The 23,157-nt window shown below is 42.1% G+C and overlaps 1 protein-coding gene across 2 annotated transcripts in view; it reads right to left on the bottom strand.

The window, feature by feature from the left end:
• Positions 1 to 23,157, bottom strand: part of Synj (synaptojanin) — a 267,928-nt gene that overhangs the window by 58,954 nt on the left and 185,817 nt on the right. For both annotated transcript variants that reach the window (XM_071673715.1, XM_071673717.1), the window contains one exon: positions 22,806 to 22,951. In XM_071673715.1, coding sequence (XP_071529816.1) covers positions 22,806 to 22,951 — 146 coding nt within the window. The remainder of the gene's footprint in view (positions 1 to 22,805; positions 22,952 to 23,157) is intronic.

The following is a 23,157-nucleotide window of genomic DNA, read 5'->3' as shown; positions in this document are numbered from 1 at the left end:
CCTATGGAGAGCTAATAAAATGAGTTTTCCAAGCCACAAAGAGACATTCTTCACAGCAAGGGAGGTTCTAGGTTTCAGGGTGCACAAATAAATGGTCTCCCTAATAGTCTCCAGTCAAGTCCAAAAGGTTTCTAAAAGATTAATAGGACATAAGGCATAGTGAAATCTTGATGAAGTCTTCCAAGAATGGATGACAACCAAGATATTTCAAAATTCAACTGTTTCATTTTAAGCCCAAAATTAAGAGTTTGGCTTTATCTTAACCTATAAGGGATTGTCATCAAAGACAAGATTCTTGTGTCTGGACATAAGTAATTCACTAACACTACTCCCAGAACCCAAGGCTACGAAGAACAGACATTTTATGAGATAGGAAACTTATCTGGCATAAAACTATTATACTGTAAAAAGGTTTAAGAGTTTTGAAAGCTCTTACTTATGGTATGATAGAGAAGCAATCAATCTTTTCAGAAAGAAAGGTTGGAGAAGTTTATTGCAAACAATTCCTGTCAGATTAATACCAAAACCTTTGGGTTAAGCTTTATTTATTTATGTTTATTTATTTTGCTTTGTCACTGTCTCCTGCGTTTGTGAGGTAGTGCAAGGAAACAGACGAAAGAATGGCCCATCCCACCCACATACACATATATATACATATACGTCCACACAAGCAAATAAACATACCTATACATCTCAAAGTATACATAAATATACACACAGAGACATATACATATATACACATGTACATAATTCATACTGTATGCCTTTATTCATACCCATTGCCACCCCGCCACACATGAAATAACAACCCCCTCCCCCCTCATGTGCACGAGGTAGCGCTAGGAAATGACAACAAAGGCCACATTCGTTCACACTCAGTCTCTAGCTGTCACGTAATAATGCACCAAAACCACAGCTCCCTTTCCACATCCAAGCAAAACAGAACTTTCCATGGTTAACCCCAGATGCTTCACATGCCCTGGTTCAATCCATTGACAGCATGTCAACCCTGGTATACCACATCATTCCAATTCACTCTATTCCTTGCACGCCTTTCACGCTCCTGCATGTTCAGGCCCCGATCACTCAAAATCTTTTTCACTCCATCTTTCCACCTCCAATTTGGTCTCCCACTTCTCCTCGTTCCCTCCACCTCTGACACTTATATCCTCTTGGTCAATCTCTCCTCACTCATCCTCTCCATGTGACCAAACCATTTCAAGACACCCTCTTCTGCTCTCTCAACCACACTATTTTTATTACCACACATCTCTCTTACCCTATTATTACTTACTCGATCAAACCACCTCACACAACATATTGTCCTCAAACATCTCATTTCCAGCACATCCACCCTCCTGTGCACAACTCTATCCATAGCCCACACCTCGCAACCATATAACATTGTTGGAACCACTATTCCTTCAAACATACCCATTTTTGCTTTCCGAGATAATGTTCTCGACTTCCACACATTCTTCAACGCTCCCAGAACTTTCACCCCCACCCCCACCCTATGATTCACTTCCGCTTCCATGGATCCCTCTGCTGCCAAATCCACTCCCAGGTATCTAAAACACTTCACTTACACCAGTTTTTCTCCAATCAAACTTACATCCCAATTGACTTGTCCCTCAACCCTACTGCATAGGGTTTGGATGGTATTGCAGTGGAATTTATTAAAAAAGGGGGTGACTGTATTATTGACTGGTTGGTAAGGTTATTTAATGTATGTATGACTCAAAAAGGGCAAATAAGAGTTGGGGTGAGAGAGTATCATTAAATTTTAGGGAGAATAAAAAGATGTTCTGGAAGGAGGTAAATAAAGTGCGTAAGACAAGGGAGCAAATGGGAACTTCAGTGAAGGGCGCAAATGGGGAGGTGATAACAAGTAGTGGTGATGTGAGAAGGAGATGGAGTGAGTATTTTGAAGGTTTGTTGAATGTGTTTGATGATAGAGTGGCAGATATAGGGTGTTTTGGTCGAGGTGGTGTGCAAAGTGAGAGGGTTAGGGAAAATGATTTGGTAAACAGAGAAGAGGCAGTGAAAGCTTTGCGGAAGATGAAAGCCGGCAAGGCAGCAGGTTTGGATGGTATTGCAGTGGAATTTATTAAAAAAGGGGGTGACTGTATTGTTGACTGGTTGGTAAGGTTATTTAATGTATGTATGACTCATGGTGAGGTGCCTGAGGATTGGCGGAATGCGTGCATAGTGCCATTGTACAAAGACAAAGGGGATAAGAGTGAGTGCTCAAATTACAGAGGTATAAGTTTGTTGAGTATTCCTGGTAAATTATATGGGAGGGTATTGATTGAGAGGGTGAAGGCATGTACATAGCATCAGATTGGGGAAGAGCAGTGTGGTTTCAGAAGTGGTAGAGGATGTGTGGATCAGGTGTTTGCTTTGAAGAATGTATGTGAGAAATACTTAGAAAAGCAAATGGATTTGTATGTAGCATTTATGGATCTGGAGAAGGCATATGATAGAGTTGATAGATATGCTCTGTGGAAGGTATTAAGAATATATGGTGTGGGAGGAAAGTTGTTAGAAGCAGTGAAAAGTTTTTATCGAGGATTTAAGGCATGTGTACGTGTAGGAAAAGAGGAAAGTGATTGGTTCTCAGTGAATGTAGGTTTGCGGCAGGGGTGTGTGATGTCTCCATGGTTGTTTAATTTGTTTATGGATGGGGTTGTTAGGGAGGTAAATGCAAGAGTTTTGGAAAGAGGGGCAAGTATGAAGTCTGTTGGGGATGAGAGAGCTTGGGAAGTGAGTCAATTGTTGTTCGCTGATGATACAGCGCTGGTGGCTGATTCATGTGAGAAACTGCAGAAGCTGGTGACTGAGTTTGGTAAAGTGTGTGGAAGAAGAAAGTTAAGAGTAAATGTGAATAAGAGCAAGGTTATTAGGTACAGTAGGGTTGAGGGTCAAGTCAATTGGGAGGTGAGTTTGAATGGAGAAAAACTGGAGGAAGTGAAGTGTTTTAGATATCTGGGAGTGGATCTGGCAGCGGATGGAACCATGGAAGCGGAAGTGGATCATAGGGTGGGGGAGGGGGCGAAAATTCTGGGGGCCTTGAAGAATGTGTGGAAGTCGAGAACATTATCTCGGAAAGCAAAAATGGGTATGTTTGAAGGAATAGTGGTTCCAACAATGTTGTATGGTTGCGAGGCGTGGGCTATGGATAGAGTTGTGCGCAGGAGGATGGATGTGCTGGAAATGAGATGTTTGAGGACAATGTGTGGTGTGAGGTGGTTTGATTGAGTGAGTAACGTAAGGGTAAGAGAGATGTGTGGAAATAAAAAGAGCGTGGTTGAGAGAGCAGAAGAGGGTGTTTTGAAATGGTTTGGGCACATGGAGAGGATGAGTGAGGAAAGATTGACCAAGAGGATATATGTGTCGGAGGTGGAGGGAACAAGGAGAAGAGGGAGACCAAATTGGAGGTGGAAAGATGGAGTGAAAAAGATTTTGTGTGATCGGGGCCTGAACATGCAGGAGGGTGAAAGGAGGGCAAGGAATAGAGTGAATTGGAGCGATGTGGTATACCGGGGTTGACGTGCTGTCAGTGGATTGAATCAAGGCATGTGAAGCGTCTGGGGTAAGCCATGGAAAGCTGTGTAGGTATGTATATTTGCGTATGTGGACGTATGTATATACATCTGTATGGGGGGGGGTTGGGCCATTTCTTTCGTCTGTTTCCTTGCGCTACCTCGCAAACGCGGGAGACAGCGAGAAAGTATAATAAATAAAAAAAAATAAATGACTCATGGTGAGGTGCCTGAGGATTGGCGGAATGCGTGCATAGTGCCATTGTACAAAGGCAAAGGGGATAAGAGTGAGTGCTCAAATTTCAGAGGTATAAGTTTGTTGAGTATTCCTGGTAAATTATATGGGAGGGTATTGATTGAGAGGGTGAAGGCATGTACAGAGCATCAGATTGGGGAAGAGCAGTGTGGTTTCAGAAGTGGTAGAGGATGTGTGGATCAGGTGTTTGCTTTGAAGAATGTATGTGAGAAATACTTAGAAAAGCAAATGGATTTGTATGTAGCATTTATGGATCTGGAGAAGGCATATGATAGAGTTGATAGAGATGCTCTGTGGAAGGTATTAAGAATATATGGTGAGGGAGGAAAGTTGTTAGAAGCAGTGAAAAGTTTTAATCGAGGATGTAAGGCATGTGTACGTGTAGGAAGAGGAAAGTGATTGGTTCTCAGTGAATGTAGGTTTGTGGCAGGGGTGTGTGATGTCTCCATGGTTGTTTAATTTGTTTATGGATGGGGTTGTTAGGGAGGTGAATGCAAGAGTTTTGGAAAGAGGGGCAAGTATGAAGTCTGTTGTGGATGAGAGAGCTTGGGAAGTGAGTCAGTTGTTGTTCGCTGATGATACAGCGCTGGTGGCTGATTCATGTGAGAAACTGCAGAAGCTGGTGACTGAGTTTGGTAAAGTGTGTGAAAGAAGAAAGTTAAGAGTAAATGTGAATAAGAGCAAGGTAATTTGGTATGGTAGGGTTGAGGGTCAAGTCAATTGGGAGGTAAGTTTGAATGGAGAAAAACTGGAGGAAGTGAAGTGTTTTAGATATCTGGGAGTGGATCTGGCAGCGGATGGAACCATGGAAGCGGAAATGGATCATTGGGTGGGGGAGGGGGCGAAAATCCTGGGAGCCTTGAAGAATGTGTGGAAGTCGAGAACATTATCTCGGAAAGCAAAAATGGGTATGTTTGATGGAATAGTGGTTCCAACAATGTTGTATGGTTGCGAGGCGTGGGCTATGGATAGAGTTGTGCGCAGGAGGATGGATGTGCTGGAAATGAGATGTTTGAGGACAATGTGTGGTGTGAGGTGGTTTGATCGAGTAAGTAACGTAAGGGTAAGAGAGATGTGTGGAAATAAAAAGAGCGTGGTTGAGAGAGCAGAAGAGGGTGTTTTGAAATGGTTTGGGCACATGGAGAGAGTGAGTGAGGAAAGATTGACCAAGAGGATATATGTGTTGGAGCTGGAGGGAACGAGAAGTGGGAGACCAAATTGGAGGTGGAAAGATGGAGTGAAAAAGATTTTGTGTGATCGGGGCCTGAACATGCAGGAGGGTGAAAGGAGGGCAAGGAATAGAGTGAATTGGATCGATGGTATACCGGGGTTGACGTGCTGTCAGTGGATTGAATCAGGGCATGTGAAGCGTCTGGGGTAAACAATGGAAAGCTGTGTAGTTATGTATATTTGCATATGTGGACGTGTATGTATAAACATGTGTATGGGGGTGGGTTGGGCCATTTCTTTCGTCTGTTTCCTTGCGCTACCTCGCAAACGCGGGAGACAGCGACAAAGCCAAAAAAAAAAAAAAAAATATATATTTTTTATTTTTTATTTTGCTTTGTCGCTGTCTCCCGCATTAGCGAGGTAGCGCAAGGAAACATACGAAAGAACGGCCCAACCCACCCACCTACACATGTATATACATACATGTCCACACACGCACAATATACATACCTATACATCTCAATGTACACATATATATACACACACAGACATATACATATATACACATGTACATAATTCATACTGTCTGCCTTTATTTGTTCCCATTGCCACTCCGCTACACATGGAATAACAACCCCCTTCCCCCTCATGTGTGCGAGGTAGCGCTAGGAAAAACACCAAAGGCCCCATTCCTTCACACTCAGTCTCTAGCTGTCATGTAATAATGCACCGAAACCACGGCTCCCTTTCCACATCCAGGCCCCACACACTTTGCATGGTTTACCCCAGACGCTTCACATACCCTGGTTCAATCTACTGACAGCACGTCGACCCCGGTATACCACATCGTTCCAATTCACTCTATTCCTTGCCCGCCTTTCACCCTCCAGCATGTTCAGGCCCCAATCACTCAAAATCTTTTTCACTCCATCTTTCCACCTCCAATTTGGTCTCCCACTTCTCCTCATTCCCTCTACCTCTGACACATATATCCTCTTGGTCAATCTTTCCTCACTCATTCTCTCCATGTGACCAAACCATTTCAAAACACCCTCTTCTGCTCTCTCAACCACACTCTTTTTATTTCCACACATCTCTCTCACCCTTACATTACTTACTCGATCAAACCACCTCACACCACATATTGTCCTCAAACATCTCATTTCCAGCACATCTACCCTCCTGCGCACAACTCTATCCATAGCCCACGCCTCGCAACCATACAACATTGTTGGAACCACTATTCCTTCAAACATACCCATTTTTGCTTTCCGAGATAATGTTCTTGACTTCCAAACATTCTTCAAGGCTCCCAGAATTTTCGCCCTCTCCCCCACCCTATGATTCACTTCCGCTTCCATGGTTCCATCCGCTGCCAGATCTACTCCCAGATATCTAAAACACTTCCCTTCCTCCAGCTTTTCTCCATTCAAACTTACCTCCCAAATGACTTGACCCTCAACCCTACTGTACCTAATAACCTTGCTCTTATTCACATTTACTCTTAACTTTCTTCTTTCACACACTTTACCAAACTCAGTCACCAGCTTCTGCAGTTTCTCACATGAATCAGCCACCAGCGCTGTATCATCAGCGAACAACAACTGACTCACTTCCCAAGCTCACTCATCCACAACAGACTTCATACTTGCCCCTCTTTCCAAAACTCTTGCATTCACCTCCCTAACAACCCCATCCATAAACAATTTAAACAACCATGGAGACATCACACACCCCTGCCGCAAACCTACATTCACTGAGAACCAATCACTTTCCTCTCTTCCTACACGTCCACATGCCTTACATCCTCTATAAAAACTTTTCACTGCTTCTAGCAACATGCCTCCCACACCATACATTCTTAAAACCTTCCACAGAGCATCTCTATCAACTCTATCATATGCCTTCTCCAGATCCATAAATGCTACATACAAATCCATTTGTTTTTCTAAGTATTTCTTGCATACATTCTTCAAAGCAAACACCTGATCCAAACATCCTCTACCACTTCTGAAACCACACTGCTCTTTCCCAATCTGATGCTCTGTACATGCCTTCACCCTCTCAATCAATACCCTCCCATATAATTTACCAGGAATACTCAACAAACTTATACCTCTGTAATTTGAGCACTCACTCTTATCCCCTTTGCCTTTGTACAATGGCACTATGCAAGCATTCCACCAATCCTCAGGCACCTCACCATGAGTCATACATACATTAAATAACCTTACCAACCAGTCAACAATACAGTCACCCCCTTTTTTAATAAATTCTACTGCAATACCATCCAAATCTGCTGCTTTGCCGGCTTTCATCTTCCGTAAAGCTGTTACTACCTCTTCTCTATTTACCAAATCATTTTCCCTAACCCTCTCACTTTGCACACCACCTCCACCAAGACACCCCACATCTGCCACTCTACCATCAAACACATTCAACAAACCTTCAAAATACTCACTCCATCTCCTTCTCACATCACCACTACTTGTTATCACCTCCCCATTTGCGCCCTTCACTGAAGTTCCCATTTGCTCCCTTGTCTTACGCACTTTATTTACCTCTTTCCAAAACATCTTTTTATTCTCCCTGAAATTTAATGATACTCTCTCACCCCAACTCTCATTTGCACTCTTTTTCACCTCTTGCACCTTTCTCTTGACCTCCTGCCTCTTTCCTTTATACCTCTCTCACTCATTTGCATTTTTTCCCTGCAAAAATCGTTCAAATGCCTCTCTCTTCTCTTTCACAAATAATCTTACTTCTTCATTCCACCACTCACTACCTTTTCTAATCAACCCACCTCCCACGCTTCTCATGCCACAAGCATCTTTTGCGCAAGCCATCACTGCTTCCCTAAATAAATCCCATATATATATATATATATATATATATATATATATATATATATATATATATATATATATATATATATATTATGTGTATATATGGGTTTTCAGAAAAAAAGAGTGAATGTTGGGGTGAAGAGGGTGGTGAGAGTAAGTGAGCTTGAGAAGGAGACCTGTGTGAGGAAGTACCAGGAGAGACTGAGTACAGAATGGAAAAAGGTGAGAACAATGGAAGTAAGGGGAGTGGGGGAGGAATGGGATGTATTTAGGGAATCAGTGATAGATTGGGCAAAAGATGCTTGTGGCATGAGAAGAGTGGGAGGTGGGTTGATTAGAAAGGGTAGTGAGTGGTGGGATGAAGAAGTAAGAGTATTAGTGAAAGAGAAGAGAGAGGCATTTGGACGATTTTTGCAGGGAAAAAATGCAATTGAGTGGGAGATGTATAAAAGAAAGAGACAGGAGGTCAAGAGAAAGGTGCAAGAGGTGAAAAAAAGGGCAAATGAGAGTTGGGGTGAGAGAGTATCATTAAATTTTAGGGAGAATAAAAAGATGTTCTGGAAGGAGGTAAATAAAGTGCGTAAGACAAGGGAGCAAATGGGAACTTCAGTGAAGGGCGCAAATGGGGAGGTGATAAGTAGTGGTGATGTGAGAAGGAGATGGAGTGAGTATTTTGAAGGTTTGTTGAATGTGTCTGATGATAGAGTGGCAGATATAGGGTGTTTTGGTCGAGGTGGTGTGCAAAGTGAGAGGGTTAGGGAAAATGATTTGGTAAACAGAGAAGAGGTAGTGAAAGCTTTGCGGAAGATGAAAGCCGGCAAGGCAGCAGGTTTGGATGGTATTGCAGTGGAATTTATTAAAAAAGGGGGTGACTGTATTGTTGACTGGTTGGTAAGGTTATTTAATGTATGTATGACTTATGGTGAGGTGCCTGAGGATTGGCGGAATGCGTGAATAGTGCCATTGTACAAAGGCAAAGGGGATAAGAGTGAGTGCTCAAATTACAGAGGTATAAGTTTGTTGAGTATTCCTGGTAAATTATATGGGAGGGTATTGATTGAGAGGGTGAAGGCATGTACAGAGCATCAGATTGGGGAAGAGCAGTGTGGTTTCAGAAGTGGTAGAGGATGTGTGGATCAGGTGTTTGCTTTGAAGAATGTATGTGAGAAATACTTAGAAAAGCAAATGGATTTGTATGTAGCATTTATGGATCTGGAGAAGGCATATGATAGAGTTGATAGAGATGCTCTGTGGAAGGTATTACGAATATATGGTGTGGGAGGAAAGTTGTTAGAAGCAGTGAAAAGTTTTTATCGAGGATGTAAGGCATGTGTACGTGTAGGAAGAGAGGAAAGTGATTGGTTCTCAGTGAATGTAGGTTTGCGGCAGGGGTGTGTGATGTCTCCATGGTTGTTTAATTTGTTTATGGATGGGGTTGTTAGGGAGGTAAATGCAAGAGTTTTGGAAAGAGGGGCAAGTATGAAGTCTGTTGGGGATGAGAGAGCTTGGGAAGTGAGTCAGTTGTTGTTCGCTGATGATACAGCGCTGGTGGCTGATTCATGTGAGAAACTGCAGAAGCTGGTGACTGAGTTTGGAAAAGTGTGTGGAAGAAGAAAGTTAAGAGTAAATGTGAATAAGAGCAAGGTTATTAGGTACAGTAGGGTTGAGGGTCAAGTCAATTGGGAGGTGAGTTTGAATGGAGAAAAACTGGAGGAAGTGAAGTGTTTTCGATATCTGGCAGTGGATCTGGCAGCGGATGGAACCATGGAAGCGGAAGTGGATCATAGGGTGGGGGAGGGGGCGAAAATCCAGAGGGCCTTGAAGAATGTGTGGAAGTCGAGAACATTATCTCGGAAACCAAAAATGGGTATGTTTGAAGGAATAGTGGTTCCAACAATGTTGTATGGTTGCGAGGCGTGGGCTATGGATAGAGTTGTGCGCAGGAGGATGGATGTGCTGGAAATGAGATGTTTGAGGACAATGTGTGGTGTGAGGTGGTTTGATCGAGTGAGTAACGTAAGGGTAAGAGAGATGTGTGGAAATAAAAAGAGCGTGGTTGAGAGAGCAGAAGAGGGTGTTTTGAAGTGGTTTGGGCACATGGAGAGAATGAGTGAGGAAAGATTGACCAAGAGGATATATGTGTCGGAGGTGGAGGGAACAAGGAGAAGAGGGAGACCAAATTGGAGGTGGAAAGATGGAATGAAAAAGATTTTGTGTGATCGGGGCCTGAACATGCAGGAGGGTGAAAGGAGGGCAAGGAATAGAGTGAATTGGAGCGATGTGGTATACCGGGGTTGACGTGCTGTCAGTGGATTGAAGCAAGGCATGTGAAGCGTCTGGGGTAAACCATGGAAAGCTGTGTAGGTATGTATATTTGCGTGTGTGGACGTATGTATATACATGTGTATGGGGGGGGGGTTGGGCCATTTCTTTTGTCTGTTTCCTTGCGCTACCTCGCAAACGCGGGAGACAGCGACAAAGTACAATAATAATAATAATAATATATGTATATGTCTGTGTGTGTATGTATATGTATACAATGAGATGTATAGGTATGTATATGTGCGTGTGCGGATGTGTATGTATATACATGTGTATATGGGTGGGTTGGGCTATTCTTTTGTCTGTTTCCTTGTGCTACCTCGCTGACACAGGAGACAGCGACAAAGTGGATGTGCTGGAAATGAGATGTTTGAGGACAATATGTGGTGTGAGGTGGTTTGATCGAGTAAGTAAAGTAAGGGTAAGAGAGATGTGTGGAAATAAGAAGAGTGTGGTTGAGAGAGCAAAAGAGGGTGTTTTGAAATGGTTTGGGCACATGGAGAGAATGAGTGAGGAAAGATTGACCAAGAGGATATATGTGTCGGAGGTGGAGGGAACGAGGAGAAGTGGGAGACAAAATTGGAGGTGGAGGGATGGAGTGAAAAAGATTTTGAGTGATTGGGGCCAGAACATGTAGGAGGGTGAAAGGCGTGCAAGGAATAGAGTGAATTGGAACGATGTGGTATACTGGGATCGACGTGCTCTCAATGGATTGAACCAGGGCATGTGAAGCGTCTGGGGTAAACCATGGAAAGTTGTGTGGGGCCTGGATGTGGAAAGGGAGCTGTGGTTTCGGTGCATTATTACATGACAGCTAGAGACTGAGTGTGAACGAATGTGGACTTTGTTGTCTTTCCCTAGCGCTACCTCGCACACATGAGGGGGGAGGGGGTTGTTATTTCATGTGTCGCAAGGTAGCGATGGGAAGGAATAAAGGCAGACAGTATGAATTATGCACATGTGTATATATGTATATGTCTGTGTGTATATATATGTATACATTGAGATGTATAGGTACGTATATTTGCGTGTGTGGACGTGTATGTATATACATGTGTATGTGGGTGAGTTGGGCCATTCTTTCGTCTGTTTCCTTGCGCTACCTCGCTAACGCGGGAGACAGCAACAAAGCAAAATATATATGTGTATATATTGGAAAGGATCACAATTTTGCCCGTGATGAAGATATTCCTATGAGTAAACGGTGAAAATGAAACACGAAAAGTTCCCAAGTGCACTTTCGTGTAATAATCACATCACATCACATCAACGTCTCTTCGATGTATATCAACTGACTGTTATATTTCTTCCTTGTGTCTCCCCTGATGATGTGATTATTACACGAAAGTGCACTTGGGAACATTTCGTGTTTCATTTTCCCCGTGGACTCATATGAATATATATATATATATATATATATATATATATATATATATATATATATATATATATATATATATATATATATATATATATTTTTTTTTTTTTTTATACTTTGTCGCTGTCTCCCGCGTTTGCGAGGTAGCGCAAGGAAACAGACGAAAGAAATGGCCCAACCCCCCCCCATACACATGTATATACATACATCCACACACGCAAATATACATACCTACACAGCTTTCCATGGTTTACCCCAGACGCTTCACATGCCTTGATTCAATCCACTGACAGCACGTCAACCTCGGTATACCACATCGCTCCAATTCACTCTATTCCTTGCCCTCCTTTCACCCTCCTGCATGTTCAGGCCCCGATCACACAAAATCTTTTTCACTCCATCTTTCCACCTCCAATTTGGTCTCCCTCTTCTCCTCGTTCCCTCCACCTCCGACACATATATCCTCTTGGTCAATCTTTCCTCACTCATTCTCTCCATGTGCCCAGACCACTTCAAAACACCCTCTTCTGCTCTCTCAACCACGCTCTTTTTATTTCAACACATCTCTCTTACCCTTACGTTACTCACTCGATCAAACCACCTCACACCACACATTGTCCTCAAACATCTCATTTCCAGCACATCCATCCTCCTGCGCACAACTCTATCCATAGCCCACGCCTCGCAACCATACAACATTGTTGGAACCACTATTCCTTCAAACATACCCATTTTTCCTTTCCGAGATAATGTTCTTGACTTCCACACATTCTTCAAGGCCCCCAGAATTTTCGCCCCCTCCCCCACCCTATGATCCACTTCCGCTTCCATGGTTCCATCCGCTGCCAGATCCACTCCCAGATATCTAAAACACTTCACTTCCTCCAGTTTTTCTCCATTCAAACTCACCTCCCAATTGACTTGACCCTCAACCCTACTGTACCTAATAACCTTGCTCTTATTCACATTTACTCTTAACTTTCTTCTTTCACACACTTTACCAAACTCAGTCACCAGCTTCTGCAGTTTCTCACATGAATCAGCCACCAGCGCTGTGTCATCAGCGAACAACAACTGACTCACTTCCCAAGCTCTCTCATCCCCAACAGACTTCATACTTGCCCCTCTTTCCAAAACTCTTGCATTTACCTCCCTAACAACCCCATCCATAAACAAATTAAACAACCATGGAGACATCACACACCCCTGCCGCAAACCTACATTCACTGAAAACCAATCACTTTCCTCTCTTCCTACACGTACACATGCCTTACATCCTCGATAAAAACTTTTCACTGCTTCTAACAGCTTTCCTCCCACACCATATATTCTTAATACCTTCCACAGAGCATCTCTATCAACTCTGTCATATGCCTTCTCCAGATCCATAAATGCTACATACAAATCCATTTGCTTTTCTAAGTATTTCTCACATACATTCTTCAAAGCAAACACCTGATCCACACATCCTCTACCACTTCTGAAACCACACTGCTCTTCCCCAATCTGATGCTCTGTACATGCCTTCACCCTCTCAATCAATACCCTCCCATATAATTTACCAGGAATACTCAACAAACTTATACCTCTGTAATTTGAGCACTCACTCTTATCCCCTTTGCCTTTGTACAATGGCACTATGCACGCATTCCGCCAATCCTCAGGCACCTCACCATGAGTCATACATACATTAAATAACCTTACCAACCAGTCAACAATACAGTCACCCCCTTCTTTAATAAATTCCACTGCAATACCATCCAAACCTGCTGCCTTGCCGGCTTTCATCTTCCGCAAAGCTTTCACTACCTCTTCTCTGTTTACCAAATCATTTTCCCTAACCCTCTCACTTTGCACACCACCTCGACCAAAACACCCTATATCTGCCACTCTATCATCAAACACATTCAGCAAACCTTCAAAATACTCACTCCATCTCCTTCTCACATCACCACTACTTGTTATCACCTCCCCATTTGCGCCCTTCACTGAAGTTCCCATTTGCTCCCTTGTCTTACGCACTTTATTTACCTCCTTCCAGAACACCTTTTTATTCTCCCTAAAATTTAATGATACTCTCTCACCCCAACTCTCATTTGCCCTTTTTTTCACCTCTTGCACCTTTCTCTTGACCTCCTGTCTCTTTCTTTTATACATATATATATATATATATATATATATATATATATATATATATATATATATATATATATATATTATATATATATATTTTTTCTTTTTTTTTTTTTTTTTTTGCTTTGTCACTGTCTCCCGCGTTTGTGAGGTAGCGCAAGGAAACAGACGAAAGAAATGGCCCAACCCACCCCCATACACATGTATATACATACGTCCACACACGCAAATATACATACCTACACAGCTTTCCATGGTTTACCCCAGACGCTTCACATGCCTTGATTCAATCCACTGACAGCACGTCAACCCCGGTATACCACATCGCTCCAATTCACTCTATTCCTTGCCCTCCTTTCACCCTCCTGCATGTTCAGGCCCCGATCACACAAAATCTTTTTCACTTCATCTTTCCACCTCCAATTTGGTCTCCCTCTTCTCCTCGTTCCCTCCACCTCCGACACATATATCATCTTGGTCAATCTTTCCTCACTCATTCTTTCCATGTGCCCGAACCATTTCAAAACACCCTCTTCTGCTCTCTCAACCACGCTCTTTTTATTTCCATACATCTTTCTTACCCTTACGTTACTTACTCGATCAAACCACCTCACACCACACATTGTCCTCAAACATCTCATTTCCAGGACATCCATCCTCCTGCACACAACTCTATCGATAGCCCACGCCTCGCAACCATACAACATTGTTGGAACCACTATTCCTTCAAACATACCCATTTTTGCTTTCCGAGATAATGTTCTCGAATTCCACACATTCTTCAAGGCTCCCAGAATTTTCGCCCCCTCCCCCACCCTATGGTCCACTTCCGCTTCCATGGTTCCATCCGCTGCCAGATCCACTCCCAGATATCTAAAACACTTCACTTCCTCCAGTTTTTCTCCATTCAAACTCACCTCCCAATTGACTTGACCCTCAACCCTACTGTACCTAATAACCTTGCTCTTATTCACATTTACTCTTAACTTTCTTCTTTCACACACTTTACCAAACTCAGTCACCAGCTTCTGCAGTTTCTCACATGAATCAGCCACCAGCGCTGTATCATCAGCGAACAACAACTGACTCACTTCCCAAGCTCTCTCATCCCCAACAAACTTCATACTTGCCCCTCTTTCCAAAACTCTTGCATTCACCTCCCTAACAACCCCATCCATAAACAAATTAAACAACCATGGAGACATCACACACCCCTGCCGCAAACCTACATTCACTGAGAACCAATCACTTTCCTCTCTTCCTACACGTACACATGCCTTACATTCTCGATAAAAACTTTTCACTGCTTCTAACAACTTGCCTCCCACACCATATATTCTTAATACCTTCCACAGAGCATCTCTATCAACTCTATCATATGCCTTCTCCAGATCCATAAATGCTACATACAAATCCATTTGCTTTTCTAAGTATTTCTCACATACATTCTTCAAAGCAAACACCTGATCCACACATCCTCTACCACTTCTGAAACCACACTGCTCTTCCCCAATCTGATGCTCTGTACATGCCTTCACCCTCTCAATCAATATCCTCCCATATAATTTACCAGGAATACTCAACAAACTTATACCTCTGTAATTTGAGCACTCACTCTTATCCCCTTTGCCTTTGTACAATGGCACTATGCACGCATTCCGCCAATCCTCAGGCACCTCACCATGAGTCATACATACATTAAATAACCTTACCAACCAGTCAACAATACAGTCACCCCCTTTTTTAATAAATTCCACTGCAATACCATCCAAACCTGCTGCCTTGCCGGCTTTCATCGTCCGCAAAGCTTTTACTACCTCTTCTCTGTTTACCAAATCATTTTCCCTAACCCTCTCACTTTGCACACCACCTCAACCAAAACACCCTATATCTGCCACTCTATCATCAAACACATTCAACAAACCTTCAAAATACTCACTCCATCTCCTTCTCACATCACCACTACTTGTTATCACCTCCCCATTTGCGCCCTTCACTGAAGTTCCCATTTGCTCCCTTGTCTTATGCACTTTATTTACCTCCTTCCAGAACATCTTTTTACTCTCCCTAAAATTTAATGATACTCTCTCACCCCAACTCTCATTTGCCCTTTTTTTTCACCTCTTGCACCTTTCTCTTGACCTCCTGTCTCTTTCTTTTATACATCTCCCACTCAATTTCATTTTTTCCCTGCAAAAATCGTCCAAATGCCTCTCTCTTCTCTTTCACTAATACTCTTACTTCTTCATCCCACCACTCACTACCCTTTCTAATCAACCCACCTCCCACTCTTCTCATGCCACAAGCATCTTTTGCGCAATCCATCACTGATTCCCTAAATACATCCCATTCCTCCCCCACTCCCCTTACTTCCATTGTTCTCACCTTTTTCCATTCTGTACTCAGTCTCTCCTGGTACTTCCTCACACAAGTCTCCTTCCCAAGCTCACTTACTCTCACCACCCTCTTCACCCCAACATTCACTCTTCTTTTCTGAAAACCCATACAAATCTCCACCTTAGCCTCCACAAGATAATGATCAGACATCCCTCCAGTTGCACCTCTCAGCACATTAACATCCAAAAGTCTCTCTTTCGCGCGCCTGTCAATTAACACGTAATCCAATAACGCTCTCTGGCCATCTCTCCTACTTACATAAGTATACTTATGTATATCTCGCTTTTTAAACCAGGTATTCCCAATCATCAGTCCTTTTTCAGCACATAAATCTACAAGCTCTTCACCATTTCCATTTACAACACTGAACACCCCATGTATACCAATTATTCCCTCAACTGCCATATTACTCACCTTTGCATTCAAATCACCCATCACTATAACCCGGTCTCGTGCATCAAAACCACTAACACACTCATTCAGCTGCTCCCAAAACACTTGCCTCTCATGATCTTTCTTCTCATGCCCAGGTGCATATGCACCAATAATCACCCATCTCTCTCCATCAACTTTCAGTTTTACCCATATTAATCGAGAATGTACTTTCTTACATTCTATCACATACTCCCACAACTCCTGTTTCAGGAGTATTGCTACTCCTTCCCTTGCTCTTGTCTTCTCACTAACCCCTGACTTTACTCCCAAGACATTCCCAAACCACTCTTCCCCTTTACCCTTGAGCTTCGTTTCACTCAGAGCCAAAACATCCAGGTTCCTTTCCTCAAACATACTACCTATCTCTCCTTTTTTCACATCTTGGTTACATCCACACACATTTAGGCACCCCAATCTGAGCCTTCTAGGAGGATGAGCACTCCCCGCATGACTCCTTCTTCTGTTTCCCATTTTAGAAAGTTAAAAAGTACAAGGAGGGGAGGATTTCTGGCCCCCCGCTCCCGTCCCCTCTAGTCGCTTTCTACGACACGCGAGGAATGCGTGGGAAGTATTCTTTCACCCCTATCCCCAGGGATAATATATATATATATATATATATATATATATATATATATATATATATACACACACACACACACACACATACATACGCACATATATACACACACACACACATACATATATATACATATGAAAAATGTAAGAAACAATTTAGGAAAGTGAAACTTCTAGCTTTTTTTTTGCTTTGTCGCTGTCTCCCGCGTTTGCGAGGTAGCGCAAGGAAACAGACGAAAGAAAATGGCCCAACCCACCCCCATACACATGTATATACATACGTCCACACACGCAAATATACATACCTACACAGCTTTCCATGGTTTACCCCAGACGCTTCAAATGCCCCGATTCAATCCACTGACAGCACGTCAACCCCGTTACACCACATCGATCCAATTCACTCTATTCCTTGCCCTCCTTTCACCCTCCTGCATGTTCCGGCCCCGATCACACAAAATCTCTCTCACTCCATCTTTCCACCTCCAATTTGGTCTCCCTCTTCTCCTCGTTCCCTCCACCTCCGACACATATATCCTCTTGGTCAATCTTTCCTCACACACTCTGTCCATGTGCTTAAAACAATTTCAAAACACCCTCTTCTGCTCTCTCAACCACGCTCTTTTTATTTCCACACATCTCTCTTACCCTTACGTTACTTACTCGATCAAACCACCTCACACCACACATTGTCCTCAAACATCTCATTTCCAGCACATCCATCCTCCTGCGCACCACTCTATCCATAGCACACGCCTCGCAACCATACAACATTGTTGGAACCACTATTCCTTCAAACATACCCATTTTTGCTTTCCGAGATAATGTTCTCGACTTCCACACATTCTTCAAGGCTCCCAGAATTTTCGCCCCCTCCCCCATCCTATGATCCACTTCCGCTTCCATGGTTCCATCCGCTGCCAGATCCACTCCCAGATATCTAAAACACTTTACTTCCTCCAGTTTTTCTCCATTCAAACTCACCTCCCATATATCCATAACAGATTGTATACTTGCCCTCTTTCCAAAACTCTTGATTCACCTCCCTAACAACCCCACCCATAAACAAATCAAACAACCATGGAGACATCACGCACCCGTGCCACAACCAACATTCACTGAGAACCAATCACTTTCCTCTCTTCCTACATGTAAATATGCCTTACATCCTGATAAAAACTTTTCACTACTTCTAACAACTTACCTCCCACACCATATGTTTTTAATACCTTCTACAGGGAATCTCAATCAACTCCATCATATGCTTTCTCAAGATCCATGAAGACTACATAGAAATCCATTAGCTTTTCTAAGTATTTCTCACATACATTTATCAAAGCAAACACCTGGTCCACACTTCCTCTACCACTTCTGAAACCACACTGCTCTTCCCCAATCTGATGCTCTGTACATGCTTTCACCCTCTCAATCAATACCCTCCCATATAATTTCCCAGGAATACTCAACAAACTTATACCTCGGTAATCTGAGCACTCACTCTTATCCCCTTTACCTTTGTACAATGGCACTATGCAAGCATTTCACCAGTCGTCAGGCACTGGAAAGTGAGTTAGTTGTTGTTCACTGATGATACAGCGCCGGTGGGTGATTCGGGTGAGAAACTGCAGAAGCTGGTGACCGAGTTTGGTAAAGTGTGTGAGAGAAGAAAGCTGAGAGTAAATGTGAATAAGAGCAAGGTTATCAGGTACAGTAGGGTTGAGAGACAAGTCAATTGGGAGGTAAGTTTGAATGGAGAGAAACTGGAGGAAGTGAAGTGTTTTATATATCTGGTAGTGGATTTGGCAGCGGATGGAACCATGGAAGCTGAAGCGAATCATAGGGTGGGGGATGGGGCGATATATCTGGGAGCGTATAAAAATGCGTGGAAGTTGAGAACGTTATCTTGGAAAGCAAAAATGAGAATGTTTGAAGGAATAGTGGTTCCAAGAATGTTATATGGTTGCGAGGCGTGGGCTATAGATAGAGTTGTGCGGAGGAGGGTGGATGTGCTGGAAATGAGATGTTTGAGGACAGTATGTGGTGTGAGGTGGTTTGATCGAGTAAGTAATGAAAGGTAAGAGAGATGTGTGGTAATGAGTGTGGTTGAGAGAGCAGAAGAGGGTGTTTTGAAATGGTTTGGTTACATGGAGAGAATGAGTGAGGAAAGATTGACCAAGAGGATATATGTGTAAGAGGTGGAGGGAACGAGGAGAAGTGGGAAACCAAATTGGAAGTGGAAAGATGGAGTGAAAAGGATTTTGAGTGATCGGGGCCTGAACATGCAGGAGGGTGAAAGGCGTGCAAGTAATAGAGTGAATTGGAACTATGTGGTATACTGAGTTCGACATACTGTCAATGGATTGAACTATCGCATGTGAAGCGTCTGGGGTAAACCATGGAAAGTTTTTTGGGCCTGGATGTGGAAAGGGTGCTGTGGTTTCTGTGCATTATACATGACAGCTAGAGACTGAGTGTGAACGAATGTGGCCTTTGTTGTCTTTTCCTAGCACTACCTTGCGCACATGCAGGGGGAGGGGGTTTTCATTTCATGTGTGGCGGGGTGGCAACGGGAATAAATAAAGGGCAGACAGTATGAATTATGTACATGTGTATATATGTATATGTGTGTGTATATATATGTATTCTTTGAGATGTATAGGTATGTGTATGTGCATGTGTGGACGTGTATGTATATACATGTGTATGTAGGTGGGTTGGTCCATTCTTTCGTCTGTTTCCTTGCATTACCTTGCTAACACGGGAGACAGCTCCCTTTCCACATCCAGGCCCAACAAAACTTTCCGTAGTTTACCCCAGATTCTTCACATGCCCTGGTTCAATCCAGTGATAGCCCGTTGACCACGGTATACCATATCATTCCAATTCACTCTATTCCTTGCACACCTTTCACCCTCTTGTATGTTCAGGCCCCAATCACTCAAAATCTTTTTCACTCTATCCTTCCACCTCCAAACCGGTCTCCCACATCTCCTCGTTCCCTCCACATGTGACACATATATCCTCTTTGTCATTCTTTCCTCACTCATTCTCTCCATGTGACCAAACCATTTCAATACACCCTCTTCTGCTCTCTTAACCACACTCTATTTTGTTAGCATACATCTCTCTTACCCTTTCATTTGCTACTTGATCAAACCACTTAACTCCACATATTGTCCTCAAACATCTCATTTCAAACACATCCACATCCTTCACACAACCCTATCTATAGCCCATGCCTTACGACCATATAACATTGTTGGAACCACTACTCCTTCAAACATACCCATTTTTGCTCCAAGATAATGTTCTGATCTTCCACACATTCTTCAATGCTCCTAGAACTTTCGCCCCCTCCCCATCCTGTGACTCACTTCCGCTTCCATGGTTCCATCCGCTGTTAAATCCACTCCCAGATATCTAAAACACTTCACTTCCAACAGTTTTTCTCCAATCGAATTTACCTCCCAATTGACTCGTCCCTCAACCCTACTGAACCTAATAACCTTGCTCTTATTCACATTTACTCTAAGCTTTCTTCTTTCACACACTTTACAAAACTCGGTCACCAGCTTCTGCAGTTTCTCACCCAAATCAGCCACCAGAACTGTATCATCAGCGAACAACAACTGACTCACTTCCCAAGACCTCTCATTCAACACAGACTGCATACTTGCCCCTCTCTCCAAAACTCTTGCATTCACCTCCCTAACAACCCCATCCATAAACAAATTAAACAATCATGGAGACATCATATATGAATATATGAGTAGATGTGTTTTTCTTTGTCTGTTTTCTGGCACTACCTCATCAATGTTGGAAACGGCAATTAAGCATGAAAACAAAAAATTTGTACCTCCATCCGAGGGTCCAAACCTGCAAAACTCTCAAAAATTGGAGACCCACCCTAGATTCAAAGTTTCAGTCAAAATCACCACAGAAGTTGCTGGAAGTTTTCTAGGCATTTTTTCTTCTTTTTTGGAGTTCCACTTTCTAAGCCCACCAAAACATTAATGTAAGAAGTTTCCAAGGAATTGCTTTTGGAGGGTTTTCATTTTCTGAAGGAGAGAATTTGTTTTCACACAACGTAACCTTCCTGGCTGCAGTCTTCCCATGACATTGGACTGGGCTGCTAAATCAAACTTGCCAATAAATTGCTCCGTTTGTCATAATGACACTAAGTCTGGGATTGAAAGGAAATCCCAGCAAATGCATAGTCTTGAGCTTTGTCCCTTAGGAGACACAGAAAACCAGTGTGAGAGGTCCAATCTATTCCTAACATGATGAGATCTGTATGGGGAAAACAATTTTTCTCTCATGAAATGAAAGAATATAATATAAAATTAATAAACAAGTGATAAAGCCTTGAAATCACTCAGGAAGATAAATGAAAGTCCAGGTGGAAGTGTATTTACTTCGACGAGCCACTACACAGCCAAGTTGTGTTGACATGTTTTGACATGTAGATTTACTGTCTCCTTATTCATATGGTGCTTTGATGCACTTACTCCAAAAAAGAACACTTGTTTTCTAATAATCACAGTATCTGCAATATAAATCATTCTATATATCTTGTCAGATGAGAGGTGAAGTAAGACTCAAGTTCTCTCATTGTTCACATACGTTTTTGTAAGTACATGATATTTTTTTTTCATAAGAAGCCCATATTTGAGTTTGTAGAATCACTCTGTGCCTTCAGAAAATGTGAAAGAAATTCTAGAAGCTGGTGAATGAGTTTGAGAGGGTGTGGTAATTAAGAAGACTGCAAATAAATGGAAACATAAGGAAGGCAATGAGGTGCAGTAGGGGGTAAAACAGGATGGTTTAGGTCAAAATCTTATTGTGGAGGACCTAAAGAAGTGAAGTTCTTTTGGTACCTGTAAATGGACACGGTAACAACTGGAACCACAGGGGATGAAGTGATACAGAGATGAAAAAGAGACTAAGATCCTGGATATGTTACAAAGCATGTGAAAGAAAAGGTTAGCATTTATAGGGGAAAGGTTGGTTATGTTTGAAGAAACAGAAGTCCATGAGTGATATATGGATGTGATTCTTAGGGTTATGGATGCTTCTGATACTAACTTGCTAAGGTAGAAGGACAATTAGGATAAGGTGGAAGGACAATTAGGTATAAAGAATGATAAAGAATGATAAACACAGGTACTCCTCTTAAATAAATATTTATGAAGAATCAATTTCACTTTTCAGTTCTCCATACATACCATGCAAAATTTATATAAAGATTGCAAAACTGTCAACACACTTACAAACTGAAAAAACACATTAGCAGCAATTGATGTCTACATTTTGTTTTGGTTCCTAATGTTTGCTTGTTGCCATTTAAATTTATTTCTCTTCCAGTACAATATAAAAACTCAAGAAATTTTGCACATCTATACTTGTTTGAATACCTCCCAGTATTGAAGACTGGAGTTTATCCTCGTGACAGAGGAGATAATCACCTTACAGTTCAGTAACTTAACCTAAATGAATATATATATATATATATATATATATATATATATATATATACATATACATATATATATATATATATATATATATATATATATATATATATATATATATATATATATCTGTATTTAACTCTTGCATATATAAAAAACATAAGCCATTAAAGAGATAGAGTATGACAGCCTAACACTCATAAGATTACAGAAAAATCTGAACCCACTTGAATCTCTTGCCATTAACAAAATTCTACACAACACATACATACTTACTAGAGGAAAAATAAGCTTTCTGGCAATGCTGTCATAATCATTATTTCGCTCATTGACCTCCTTCTGACCAGCTGCAAAATGTGAGCAAACAAAGGCCATCGATGTGTTTCGAACCACCAGTCTGATACCCACGCCACCCTTGTTTCCTAAGAGATCAAGCGTCATTTGTTAATCACAGCATAACAATAACTGATGACAAACTTTCCTTTAATCAATAATCAAATAAATCAAGACAAAGATTATGTATGACAAGAACAAAAAATGCACCCAAATACAGGTACCTAAATTTCTTCATGTACCATACATCCTCTTTTCTGCATTAAAAGCAAAGTGATTTGCACAATCTAAATTA

This window comes from Panulirus ornatus, chromosome 19, assembly GCF_036320965.1.
Source record: "Panulirus ornatus isolate Po-2019 chromosome 19, ASM3632096v1, whole genome shotgun sequence".
NCBI lineage: Eukaryota > Metazoa > Arthropoda > Malacostraca > Decapoda > Palinuridae > Panulirus > Panulirus ornatus.
The sequence above is the reverse complement of the archived record's forward strand: the minus strand, read 5'-3'. Positions and strand labels throughout refer to the sequence as shown.